This window comes from Petaurus breviceps, unplaced genomic scaffold (assembly GCF_028583685.1).
Source record: "Petaurus breviceps papuanus isolate PSGF00001 unplaced genomic scaffold, PetGlider_PUasm1.0 183, whole genome shotgun sequence".
NCBI lineage: Eukaryota > Metazoa > Chordata > Mammalia > Diprotodontia > Petauridae > Petaurus > Petaurus breviceps.
The window spans coordinates 19,125,910-19,139,998 of NW_027185791.1; the positions used below are offsets into that span (position 1 = coordinate 19,125,910).

Here is a 14,089-nt window from a genome sequence, read left to right on the forward strand (position 1 = left end):
TGAAAGCACTCATGGACCCTGGAGAGTTGACTCCTTTTTTCCCCACTGTACCTGCACAGTCCAGGAAACTCACACTATTAGGGAAAGACAATGTTTAGGGAAAGACAATGTTCCTTCTCATTGTGCTATTTCTTGCCAAATGTAAGCTCTGGCTACTGCATGATCCAGAAGCTCTTTTGATTGCACTGCTCCAAGGCTGCTCAAGATCCTGTAGTTTCTGGCTTGGTCCAGGATTTTATTGCACAGATTATATCATGGAGATATATCTCATCCAGAGTTTGTTTTGGTTTTTGATCCTTTACATTCAGAAATGGAGGCTATCATAGCAAGTGATAAGTCAGACCCCTTGGCTTTGTATTAGTATTAACAAATTTGGCAGGGTTATATTTTGTTTGGGGGGTGGTAGCCTAAGTTTTTGCACTGGTCATGGCCAAATTTAGATAGAAACATGCAAAACACAAAAATATATATGAGACTAAAAGTTCTTTTTACAAGGTATTGGGTTTGAGACTAAGTAATGAAGAAGACCTGCTCAGTAAAGGGAGGTTTGGTCCCTCAGAAAGGAATCTTTATTTGGGTGGGGATGCCTATCAACTGTGACAGTATTACTCTGCTTTAATTTACAGGAGCTAAAAAAGTTTTTAAAATCTAACATTTTTTTCAATTGACAAAAGTCTATTTCTCTCCATTTCTCCACCATCCCCCATGGGGGGGAGGGGCAGGAGAAAATCTTTGTAACAAGTTGTAAAGTCAATCACAAGCAGCTCTCCTGAGGACTTGCTGCTGTGAATAACTTTAAGGATCTAATCATATAGTATAGTGAACTCTCTACTTATTCATCAATAAACTTAAGTGAAACATTCAAGAAACTAAAACACAACATTCACAATATAACATAACTTATTACTAAGGTGGCCACATGGTCTTAAATAAAACATATCATTCAATAACTCACAGTCTCCTCAATCAATATAGAGTAAGGTCTTCTTTCATCTTGACTCGAAGCTGGTTTCCAGTCATCCTTAAGCTAGTCATTCTTAAGGGGTAATCACCCTTAAGTCAATCACCCTTAAGGGGGAGCAGAAAATATAAACACCATCCACCCCCAGGTCACAGTAAGTTACAATATCATCACTCAGCATTGATATTTAGTAAAGTCCTCTTTCATCTTAACTCAAGACTGACTTCCAAACCCCATGGCTCCTCTTCCATGGGCTGGCTGCTCCCAGCTCTTGCCTGGATTCACCTGACCATTGCCTAGATTCACAGGTAGGCAGCTCTCCCAGTTCTTGCCTGTACTCACATGTAGGCCCCTCTCCGCTCCTGTTTCATACCTCAGCTTACAAGGACAGCTCTTGGAAGTTTCTGTTTCCAGGAAGACAAAGCTTAACAGAGTTACAACAATATTCATACACATTGCCTACACGATCATCTCAATTCACTTTATGTTTGACAAAGTAACACAAACCAACAGACAAAGGTTCTGTCTGAGAAATCAAATACAAATCAACAGTGAAGTCCCACGACTTATGTGAACAACAGTAAAGTCCTCTTTTAGGGCTTCTGTATTTAGTAAATATAGTAAAGTAGTAAAGCCCTCTTTCAGCAGACAGAATGCTTTGTTCTGACAAAGTAACATCAACACAGACAGACAGAGTGCCAACATCACAGTCCTCCCTCTCAGTTCTGCTCGGTCCCAGCTCGAGCTCAAACTTTGCTCTGCCCTGCTCCTTCCTGTTCCTGCTCTTTCTGTTCTGCTCTTTTGGCAGGCTCCCCCCACCATGGGCTCCGTGTGATGATGTTAGGCCTAGTAAGGGTAGGGAAGGTCTCCAAGCTCCCTTAGGCCTACTAAGGACAGCACAATGTACACTCTTTCCGACAAAGACTTGATACAATCCAAGGTGAGGCTCAAAGGCGCTTGAATAGCTGGGACAATCAGCAAAGTATTACTTTGCTAACCATTACACAAATATGTATATTCAAGGGAAACATTTTGGCATTGACCATGTTTTTAAAGAATTCAAGTCTTTCTTTTTAATGAGGATGAATCCAGAGGATACCAAGGCCTCTCTGTGGTGTTCCCTTGACAAAATTAATCCCTTGCCATGGGTAAACCTCTTGTTACTAAGTCAGCATAGAGAACACCATTGTTCTGCGACTGATGATTTCTTAGCAATAAAATAGAAATGTTTTGCCCTGGATAGTTGTTGGCGCTTTAATAGAATGCTTTTGAGGATGATAAATACATGATCTCTAGTTTTATGGCTGAACTTGCCCTACTATAACTTGAACTTGGCTTTTAAAAGAACAAGAATAGAGAGACACATATTGGGAGAATCAAAGCTGAGACGGTCAGAGAGAAACTCCTTAGGCATGCATAGATTCGTGTTCCCCACAGGGAAGTCTTGTATCCCTTCCAGTGAACCATGGGCATTAAGGCGTCATTTGACCCAGGGGAGGAGGGAGCCACATTGGCACCAAAAACAGCATCTCACAGATGCAGTAGTTATGGGATGAGGAGTTTATGGGCCAAGCCAGGAGTTACAGATACGTTAGCTGGTAGCAGTGGGGAGGCCCTGACCAAGAAACAGATGTTTTTGGATAATTAGTTGAGTTCCTGGAAAAGAGTGAATTCTTAGATCAAGTTATGGGAATACAGAAATATTCCGACACCAGAACCTTGAAGCACTAAGATTACTCTGGTGTGGTAGCACAAACCTGGGCTTTCCTTGGTATGTACTGTGATTCTTGTGACCTGTGCTGGTCAGAGCAAAGGCTTGTATGAACCGCGTAGACAGGGTGCATCTGATTCTCTAGTCTTGACAAGGACCTTTTCTTTGTGGGATCCTTTAACAACTCAAGTGAGAATGCAAGGTGTACGACACGATAGCATATGGCGGCCGTGGAGGATGGTATGATGTGGAGGCAATGTCTGCTTAACTCAAGAAACCCTGTTTTTTCCTCTGGAGAACAGCCCACTTAGGGCCTATTATGGCAGAGGAGTGTCTGGGTGCTTGGGAGTGAAGGAAACTCATGAGGAAGAGGGAAGCCCAGCCAAGAGAGGAGACTTGACTTGACAAGTGACTTGGGTGCAAATTCTTTGTGCTTTTATTTTTTAACCAAGTTAAATAAAGTTGTTCCTGTATGTGATGCTGTGTTAGTTTAAGTACTTTCCTAAGAGTTAAGGATCCTTTCCCTTTTCACTTAGCACAAACTAATCTGCTATTCCTAGGGAATTCCTCAGTAGGATTAAGAACCAGAGAGGGATTTGTGTGAAAAGCCCATAAGATGCATCCCAGTTCATGTAAACTAAAGAGTTTCAGTTTTGGACCACCATTTGCACCTTCATGTCCTTACTGAGTCTGTGTCTACTTTATTCCTCTCCTGTAATCTTCTAGTCCTTTCCTTATCATGAAGATAAGGAGATCTAAAACCATACCTACATCTGATACTCTGCAGACTGACCCTTAGTGACCCCTTGTGAGAAGGATATTCTGTATCTCTTTTGGCCTTTGTACAGATATTCTTTGGTGTCTGTGCTAGGGGGACACTTTTTGTTGAAATACATTTCAAGAGCCATCTTTTCTAGGAAGCAGCTATAAATGATGAGTTATTTGTTTATTAGGGGGAAAAAAACTTTTTTTTTTAAATCTTATTTTTCATACCTGAGACACTGGTTGTTCTTTTAATTTTACCAAAGTGCTGAAATGGAGCCATGATTTTTTGCCTTCTGAAATCTCTGTTACCCGCCTTACACACACACACACACACACACACACACACACACACACACACACACACTGTCAATATAGAAATCTTTCATTAAATCTGTATGTTTAGGGGAATCAGAGTAAGCTATATCTTACCTTTTTTTCTGGATGGGATAAAATTAGTGCTTTAATTTTAAAGATGAGGAAATGGGGGTCCAAATAAGTTAGTGACTTGCCCAAATATATACATATAGTCCATAACAGAGCTAGGATTCGAACCCAGAATCTCTTCTCCAAATCCAGCACTCATTTGCTGGATTACACTGGCTTGGGTTAGAGAAGAGGATTTGTGTAGTAGAGCAAAGGGAGAGAGTTAGAAATGCAGGATCATAGGATCATTTATCTAGAACTGGCAGATTAAATTGAATCACAGATTAAGAGCTTTAGACATGGTTTGGTGGGCAATATGATACAAGTACTCATATTTCTCAGCTACAAAAATATGTGTGAAAGAGTATTTGATGAGATAAGTGCTAGACAAGTGGATATTATTATGGTTCACTTGCATTCATGATCTTTGGGATCCATGCAATGAGTGACATTAACGGTCAGCAGTTGCTTCCGTTAACTCTGTGTTTAACTAGACCTCTTTACTTTGGATCTTTGATGAAGCTGCTTTACCTTGAATTCTCTTCTATAATGAATGATTAATAGTTCTAATATATATGGTTTGGCTCTAGATGCAATTGGGTCTTACCAACTAAATTTGATTTTAACACGGGAAGAATTCTAAGAGACAGCACATAGTTTTACATCTTTTTTCCTTCCTGTTTCAGTTGGATATTCTCTTCTAATCTGATTCCTCACCATAATATGAAGAATAGGTCCTTAACTCTTTTGTATCAAAAGGTCGGACCCTCGTAGTCAGTCTGGTGAAGATAATAGTTCTTTTTTCAAAATCATGTTTTTAAATTGTTAAGTAAAATACATGGGAATTGCAAAGGAAACCAAGTGTATTGAAATATCGTTATCAAAAGGTCTTTATTTTTAATATTTATTCATCCCAATTACATGTTTAAAAAACCCTGATTTTTTAACATTTTAAATAAAAATGTAAGTCCTAACTTCTATGCCTCCCCCACTCCACCCAGATGTTAAGCAATCTGATAGAGATCATACATGTGCAATCTTATTAGTCATTCAAAATATATTTAAAATGAGTTCATCGACCCCAGGTTAAGATTCCCTTATGTATAAGCAACCTTGAGATTCTTGAAGATTATTTTAGTTTAAGCTCTGGCAAGTCAGAAGCTAGAAAAATTTCAACTTACACACACACACACACACACACACACACACACTCACTCATCTTCTGTGGACCCAAATAACTAAATTGTAAGAGCCTCATCACTAAGTTAGTCATCCAGTAGTGTATTTTTTGGCTTTCCTAATGGGCCTTCCCCTCTTCTAAGCAACTCACACAGATTATTAACTAAGGTGGAGAACAGTTATTATCTGCTTCATTGGAAGTTGTACCCACACAGATGAAATCACATTCTAAAAGTTTTGAATAAACAAATTTAAGTAGAAAGTCTTATGTAGCAGACCCTACAGTCATGGAATCTGGCTTATGATCCCAACTGTTTTGCTAATTAGCATTGTGACTAGACAAATCAGTTAATCCTTCAGAGCCTCAGTTTCCTAATATAAAAAAAAAGGGGATTGAATTAGATAAACTCTGTGGACCTTTTCAGTACTTTAATTATGGACTTTTCTAGTCCTTTTTCTTGTCCCTTGTGTGTTGTTGAACAGTCCCTTGTGTGCAATTGAATGGGACCAAGGGCCGAGGGGGACACTGAGAATGTTTCACCAGGGTTCTGTTGTGAAATCTTAACATTTGGATATCTGCCTGGGTGTTTGTTGCTGCCTATACAGATAAAGTTGTAGACAGAATCTGATCCCGACAACTGTGCCAATTGTGGACATAAAACCACCACCACCACGACGCCTCAGAAAAAAGGAATTTGCCAATTCTCTAAACTTGTTTGAGTTGCTGTTTGTCCAGCCTTGGCTCAGTATTATATAGCTGTATTAGAATGTAATAGTTCTTAGACTCTGGGATCCATCCATCATATTAATTTTAGACATTCTGTGAGCTACTTTACATTTTTTAAAGCAACCAATAAATTGATACATGGATTGATACTATGTGCTGGCACTTTGCAAGGTCCAGTAGATACAATGAGAAAATTTGAACAATTCTTGCCATCAAGAAGCTTAAAATATATCGGAGACGACACAGAGAGAGAGAGAGAGAGAGAGTGTCTGTGTGTGTATGTATATAAGGGTGTATGGACAAATATACCCTTACCCTTATACATACATATATACACACGTATATTATACATGTACACATATAAATATATACACAAAATAAATACAGTGTAATTTGGTGAAGCATACTTAATAATAACTACTTATACTTTGTTAAACTCTATATGTAAGTTATCTCATTTGATTTGTGTTTGCAGTTAGGGAACTCAGGAAAAACCTTGTAGTAGATGGCATTTCAGCTGTTTCAGAAGAACTTGGAGCTTCTGAGAGGCAGAAGTATGGAGAGATCACATTACAGGCGTGGGGGACAGAAGTCTGTGGAAAGCTACATGGAGACAGGATGGATTTCTGTATAAAAGAAACAGCAAAAGGACCAGTTTGTCTGAACTGTAGAGTATGTGAAGAGGGGGCAGGGGCACAGAAGGAATAATCTATAATAAAGCTGGAAAGGTCATTTGGAACCAGGTTATGACAGATTTTAAATGCGATAGTGGATTTTACATATAATCCTAGAGACAATATATAGCTACTATAGTTTATTGACTAGGGAGAATAACATGGCCAGACCTTTGCTTTTATAAGATCACTTTGTCAGTTGCATGAAAATACTATTGGAAATAGGAGATTTTTGAGACAGGGAGACAAATTAGGAGTCTTTTATCATAGTCCAGGGCCCAGCGGTGAGGAACCTGCTGCCCTGAGGCCATATGTGGCCCTCTAGGTTCTCAAGTGGAGCCTTTGACCAAATCCAAACTTCAAAGAACAAGTCCCCTTAATAAAAAGATGTGTTCTGTAAAACTTGGACTCAGTCAAAAGGTTGTACCCAAGGACCTAAAAGGCTACGTGACCTTGAGCCTGCAGGTTCCCCACCCCTGGTCTATGCTGTATAATTATTGAGAAGCAGGGTGGATATATGATTTGTTGTATTAGTAGAGTCAACAATACCTCACATTTAATTGGCTATGCCTAGTGCAGGAGCCCATGGCACAAAAGTCAGAGACGATCTGAGCCCGTGCTTAGACATTTTTTACCTACTCATTGAACCTCTTTTTTTTGGTTTCCCTTTCTGTTGTTCACTTTGATGGCATTTGACCTCTACTCACAAATGGTTTGTGAGGTATAAATGGTGTATATTCTTGTGGAACTTCAAATAAATTGATTCATTCCTATGAAGTCTGGTAAGAATTCTCAACTGAGTTCTAAATCACTTACGTTTTCTCATTTCTTTTTTTTTTTTTATCATTTGCTGATTTCTAAGATGTCAGAGCTCACACTGAAAATTTAATAATTGGCTTTCATGAGCTGGCACAAGCTGCCTCTAGTGTACCACTGGCTAGGTATGTAGATCTAGGAGGCATCAGCATAGAGATGAGGCTATTAAGCCGTGGCATCTAATGAGGTCACTGAAAGAGAATATGGATAAAAGGAGAGGTGCCAGGAGAAAGAACCTGTGGTTCACCTATGCAAGGGGAGAGAATATGAATGATGATCCAATAAATGAAACTGGTAAGGAGTACCCAGATAAATACGAAAAAAGAAAGGAAAGGAATAATTGCTGTACTACACATCTTAGAGGGACTTGCAAACAGCTTGGGGAAATGGAATTCAAGATGACCACTGCCTACAAGACAGAAACAGTCAGTACTCATTCCTTAATGTGGGACTGGCTATATGATGGTGTCATAAACCCTTTTGGCAACCTGGTAAAACCGATGAGCCTAGAATAAGGTATTTTTAAAATTCAAATTTAAAGGAATTATTGAATTTCTTTTAGAAATATTGAATTCCCTTTTCACTTTTCTGGTGACAGACGTGACAGAAATTAAAATGGTTCAGCGTCTGACATACCATCTTAGACTGTCCTACGATACAGCTTCCAACAAAACTTGGCTGTCACAAACCCCAGGTAACAGAATCCTTTATCTTTATACCAAGAAAGTTGGAAAAGCACCAAGATCAGCCTGTGGTGTGTGCCCAGGAAGACTTCGAGGTGTTCGTGCAGTGAGCCCCAAAGTTCTTATGAGGCTGTCAAAGACAAAAAAGCATGTCAGCAGGGCTTACAGTGGCTCCCTGTGTGCTAAATGTGTCCCCAACAGGATCAAGCATGCTTTCCTGATGGAGGAGCAGAAAATCATTGGGAAGGTGTTGAAGGCACAAGCAGAGTCAAAAACGGAAATTAAAAGCATATGTTTTTTCAATAATAAAGAAAATTAAAATGTGAAAAAAAGAAATATTAAATTAAACTTCTGTTAGTAAAAAAGAAAGATGTCATTTTTTCCCCACTCAAATTCATAGATCCTCTGAAATCTCTCAGAGGATTATCCATGATATCTTCCTTTCTGGTTAAGAACCTCTGCTCTAGAACCACCTTAAAATAAGTAGCATGAGTCAAAAGATCCTCTTGCCTATTTATATCATAGCATCTATTGTCTTTTAATATGAAAATTGCAATCTTAGAGAATTCCAGGTTGAGCAAATATATTTTATTTTATTAACTTTTGTTGTTGATCCAATGGATAATTTTTCACTTTACTTAGCAATAAAATTGTTATGATGTGAGTTACAAAGCAAGAGTTAATTTTCATGATTTATTATTGACCCTACTTCACTAAAAGTCTCCTTTTGGTGTCACGTCATTTTATGGAAGTCATAGAATCAGAGATTTAGAGGTGGAACGGACCTCAGTAGTCATAGAATTCACACCCCTCTCCCCCCATTTTATAGATGAGGAAACTGAGACCTACAGAGGTTAAGTGACTTGCCTGGTGTCACACAACTGGGAACTGTCTGAAGTAGCCTTTGTGCCCAGCTCTTTCAGACTCCAAACCTAAAACCTTGTCCATTATTCCATGCTGCACCTACCTCCAGTCCTCTGTCTGCATTAGTAGGGGTAAACTGAAAATGGGCCAAATCAGAGATTGTTGGTATGTTCAAATAATTATTATTTGCAATGATGCAATCTAATTTCAGTTAACCTCAAAAAAAATTTAAGAGCTTATCATGCTCAATATAATGTGCAAGTCATTGATTCTCCAACTTCAGACTTAAAGCTACCAGGGTATATGAGGAAAAAAAAATGTTCATTGGCTATTTCTCTTGGTACAATGGGAGATGAATGAAATGGTGTCATTTAGCAATAAAATAATAATTAAGCCCAACCAAAGGTAAGGTGAGGGGTGGGGAGAGGAGCAAAGTAAGAACGAATCAGCCAGGGTGATGTACAGCAGGCAATCTGGGTGCCTTTAACTGCTATAGAAGCCCCCAAAGCCTCTGCCATATTAGCATTGGACTCTGGTGATACCATTGGTTGAGTTTAGCACCTTGGCCAGTATGATCACTCCTATAAATCTAAGAGACAGACTGGAGAGCATAGAGGTCAAAGACCTGCTCAGAACTATTGTGAAGGGTCAGTCTGAAATAGAGAGAAAGGGGAGGGAATGGTGTTTCTTTATGTTCCAGTATCACAAGGATGCAGACTATATTAGAACATAACTGAAGTACCATGATTCCATATGCTGGAAATGCTTTGCTATTCATAATGCTGACCACATAAATGGGCAAACCATGAGTGTACGTGAAATGGACTGAAGACATGAATGTTTTTATTACCTGATACTACTGTATCATAACAGAATTGGAAACAAGTCCTGGGTTCTGGGCAATGACTTCACATTGCTTTTTGATAATGATATACTCAGTTCCAGGTTACGCTGTTTTTTATAGATTAGTGTGATAATTTCATTTTTAAAACTAGATTAGAGGGGCAGGCAAGTATAAGGGATGAATCTATGACTACTGAGGTCCATTCCACCTCTAAATCTCTGATTCTATGACTTCCATAAAATGATGTGACACCAAAAGGAGACTTTAAGTGAAGTAAGGTCAGTGGATAGAGTGCTGGCCCTGGAGGCATAAAGGCCTGAGTTCAAATTTGGCAGAACTGAGATATAGCTCCAAATTGCCTATCCTCCCAAAGATACTTCAGAGATTGTCACTTTATTTTTCTTATCTTTCCCAATCCAACAGCTGTTAAATAAAACTTCAATGTTGTAATTTGTATTTCTCTTATTATCAGTAATTTTAGGACATTTGCTTACATTTGTTCCTTTGAAACTGTTAATGCCTTTTTACCATTTACTTATCTAATTTCTTTTACTGAGATTAAGCTATTTAAATTCTATATTGTCTTGTTAAGCTTGAGCATGTTTTTTACACATATTCATTCATGTAACTTCTTAAAATCTTGTTGATCTGGAAAAATAGTTTCTAATAATACTTTTATTCTTTCTCTGTTGTTAAATTTTTCATTTTTTCTTTTTGATTTCCTTTTCTTCTTAAAGTCAGATTAGTTAGTGGTTTGTCTCATTTATTAGCCCCCCCCCCAAAGAAAAGTTTCCTTTTTATTTATCAATGTTTTTCACTTGTTTTCAATTTTTTCTATTCCTTTTTTTAGATGCTTATTTTTGAGGTTGTTGTTCAGTCATGTCCAACTTTTCAGGACCCCATTTGGTGTTTTACTGGCAAAGAACCTAGAGTAGTTTATCATTTCCTTCTCCAGCTCATTTTACACTTGAAGAAACTGAGGCAAACTTGCCTCTGTGACTTGCCCAGGATCATACAGCTAATAATTGTCTGAGGCCAGATCTGGACTCGTGAAGGGGAGTTTTCTTCACTCCGGGTCTGGCACTCTATCCACTGTGATTACTACTCATTTTTTATGTGTTACTTTGGGGTGTGGTGGGGGTGGGGGCAGATTGTTGATGTATGGCTATTTCATTTATCTCTTCTTTCCTCTCATGTTTAGTGATATAAATTTTCCTGTAAGGGCTGCTTTGTTTCTATCGCAAGTGTTGCTATGTTGCCACATTGTGTTCGGGTACTCAGATGCTATGCTATTTGGCTCTGTGGTGTGGATTGCTCATTTATTATCTCTGGTGGCTATAAGCATAAGTAGTTTCCCTGCTTGCATTTGAACCATGTCTATTTTCACTGTTGCCTTGCCTGAGATCATTGCTGCCCCTGCTTTGTAAAAAATATGTATATTCTTCTCTAACCTCTCATTTTTACTCTGCGGACATTTTCATGTTGCAAGTGGGTTCCTTGAAAGAGATATGTTGTTGGATTCCACCTTGTACTTTATTCTACTGTCCTCCATTTGAAGGGTGAGTTTATCCCATATACAATTATGACGGGCAAATGGCTTTTTTCGGTCTTATTTAACTTGCTATACTTTTCTTCTTTTTGTCCCCGGCTTTTCTTTACACAGAATTAGAGGGAAAAGAAATAAAAAAGAGCACAGTCAGCCTTAGAAGAGTTAATCAACGTCGTCACGCTATTCCTGCCCCTTTTCTCTCCACCCTGGCCCATTGGGTGTTACTTTTTATTTCTACCTTTAAATCTCTCCTTCTGATCTACGTAGGAGCAGTTGGGTGGGATCGTGTATAGAGCGTTGGACCTAGAGTCAGGAAGACATGAGTTTCAATCTGGCTAAATCTGGCCACAGATTCTTAACAGCTGTGTGACCCTCATCTATAAAATGACCTGGAGAAGGAAATGGCGAACATTCCAGTATCTTTGCCAAGAAAACTCCAGAATCAAGACATGACTGATACAACTGAACAGCCATTTACATCCAAAATTGAAGTTTGTTTTACTTGAGATTTATTTTCTCCCTAATTCTTCCCTCTTTCTCTTAAACCCTAGTCTTCCTTCTTCCTGTCCCCACCTACTTTTTCCTTATTTAATTTAATGTGTTTCTATAACAGATCCTTTGTGTTTTCATGTGTGTCCAACCATCCTTTTCCTGTTTCAGAATACAGTGAGTCTCATTTCATGCCCGTCTCCTGCCCTGTCTTTATATACAACTAGCTCTGAAGATCAGTGTAAATAAGAAATCCCCTGAAGTGCTTATATTATTCAAATTCATATTTTTATTGGGATAGAACCAACATAATTATTTTATATAATTATAACTGAATAATATGAATTCAAATTATATACAGACATCTATCTTGCTGGGTTATTGTGAGGATTAAAGAAAGTAGTATTTCAAAAATGTCCCCTAATACAGTCCCTAGAATGTAGGAGATATTATACAAATGTTTATTCTGCTCCCTTCCCTTCTTGTCTCCTATATTTAATTCTCCTGTGTGTGGTCTTCTCCCCCTCCCTCCCCACCCCAGGAATACTTAAAAGTCTTCTAAATGTCCATTTTTCCCCTGTAGGGAACTGTATATTAGGTGCCCTGGCTATATGTGCTCTTCTTTTAAAAATATATTATTTTTCTGAATATCATCCTCCAAGATTTCCCTTGCTTTGTTCAAGAACAAAGTTCTGACTGTGGTTTCTTGGTACTTTTGGCGATTCTTGGTCTTTTTTCTTTTTTGACTGCTTGCATTATTTTTTCTTTGATCTAAACACTATGGATATTAGCTGGGACATTCCTGGATGTTTTAGCTTTCTTTTTTAAAGTGAATGTTGAATCCTTTCTATTTTCACCTTGCCATATGATTCTAGATGATATGCACAATTTTCTTTTTATGTATTCTTAAAATATTCTAATTAGCTTTTTTTTTGTCTTATGTTTTCCTGGGTGTACAGTGATTTTGCAATTACTTATCTCAGCCCTGTTTTCCAAGCCATTTGTTTTTGATAGTAGATACTTTGCATATTCTAGTTTTTTAGTCTTTATACTTTGTTTTCATATTTCTTGTCATTTGGGGGAATCATTAAGTTCTGTTGTTATCCATCCTATTTTTAAGAAATCTACTATTTACATAAGGTCTTCTTCTTCCTGTTCTAAGCTATTGGTTCTCCTAAACATTCTTCTTTCAAGAATGTTCATTTCATTTCTATTTTCAATTTTCACCTTTTTCTTCATTTCTTTCCACCAATCTTAGGGTCCTTGTGGCCTAGCCATTCTTTTCTCTGAGGGTCTCCTTGTACTTACTGTAGAGTTCATCTCTTCTGGGTTTACCTTTTAGATCTTTCTTCACACTGTGACTTCTTCAATATGTTCAGAGTTTTCTCTATATATTCAGTTTTTGCCTTAAGATTTTGTCCCAGGGTCAGGCTCTGTCCTGTCCTAATGACTTAGGTGAGTTAGGCAGGGACTCTTTGGTTTTTTCCCCTCCGTAGTCTAGATGCCACTGCTGCTTTGGATGGAATGGATTGGACTAGGTTGAACATTTTACCACAATTCCTGGTTTCTTCTTTTGCTCTGTGTGGCAGCACAACCCAGCTACTACCCTAGGTCATAGCTGTCTCTGCCCCTTCTCCTTATCCGTCCCCTGTTGTGATTCTGAAAGGCCCCTCTAGAATACTGGGGATTGCGCTTGTCTTCACCCTCTTGGAAGCTCCCCTGTTGCACAGGCACCTTGACACAGCACTAACCCCCTTTTCTGCTTTGGCAGCATTGTTTTAAGGGCTCATTGGGCAACCCCATCACACGAAGAGCACTGAATTGTCTTTGTTTTCTTCTTTGGCTTGCACAGGAGCACTGACTTTCCATCTCTCGAAGTGCCCTGGGAGCCTTCTCACTCTGCATTGGCCTATCCTGAACTAGCTCTATTCCAGATGGCTGCTCTTACAGAGCAGGGCCTAGAGCTTCCTGGATTCAGGCCCAGTTGATGGGAGGTAGCATGGGCTCTTACCTCCCTTGGTGCACCCACTCTATTGAATGAGCAGAAACTTCTGGCCATCCTGTTCTGGAGAGAGGCTCTTCTTGGTGTCTTGTGTTCTTCTCAGGTATTGCTCCGTTTTGATCTTTGTTGGGATATTTGTGGAAGACCTGGACTCGTCTAATACTTTTCATGTTGGATGCCATCTTATCTGGATGGTCCAACTATTACGCTGTTAATGAAACAGAGGAATCACTACCCCAAGGAAGCTATGAAAATATGACCACGCCCTCATCAAAAGGAAGAAAATGTGTTGGTCAGTATTCTCCGAGCATGTGATATACAGGTTTAAAATTCATAGGTTGATGTCAGAATAAACTGTCCACACTTCACAAAGTGATAGAAAAGACTGACAACCAATAATGC

At 38.8% G+C, this 14,089-nt stretch overlaps 2 protein-coding genes across 7 annotated transcripts in view; both read left to right on the plus strand.

The window, feature by feature from the left end:
• Positions 1-14,089, plus strand: part of DAPK1 (death associated protein kinase 1) — a 257,163-nt gene that overhangs the window by 129,608 nt on the left and 113,466 nt on the right. The window lies entirely within an intron of this gene.
• Positions 3,795-8,551, plus strand: LOC138161142 (large ribosomal subunit protein eL34-like). Its single transcript, XM_069087976.1, has one exon. It carries the CDS (start codon positions 7,872-7,874, stop codon positions 8,256-8,258), a length of 387 nt encoding a protein of 128 aa, XP_068944077.1. The 5' UTR covers positions 3,795-7,871; the 3' UTR covers positions 8,259-8,551.

What these genes read in the sequence shown, in the direction of transcription:
- LOC138161142 (XM_069087976.1), top strand. Translation starts at nt 7,872, where the DNA reads ATGGTTCAGCGTCTGACATACCATCTTAGACTGTCCTACGATACAGCT.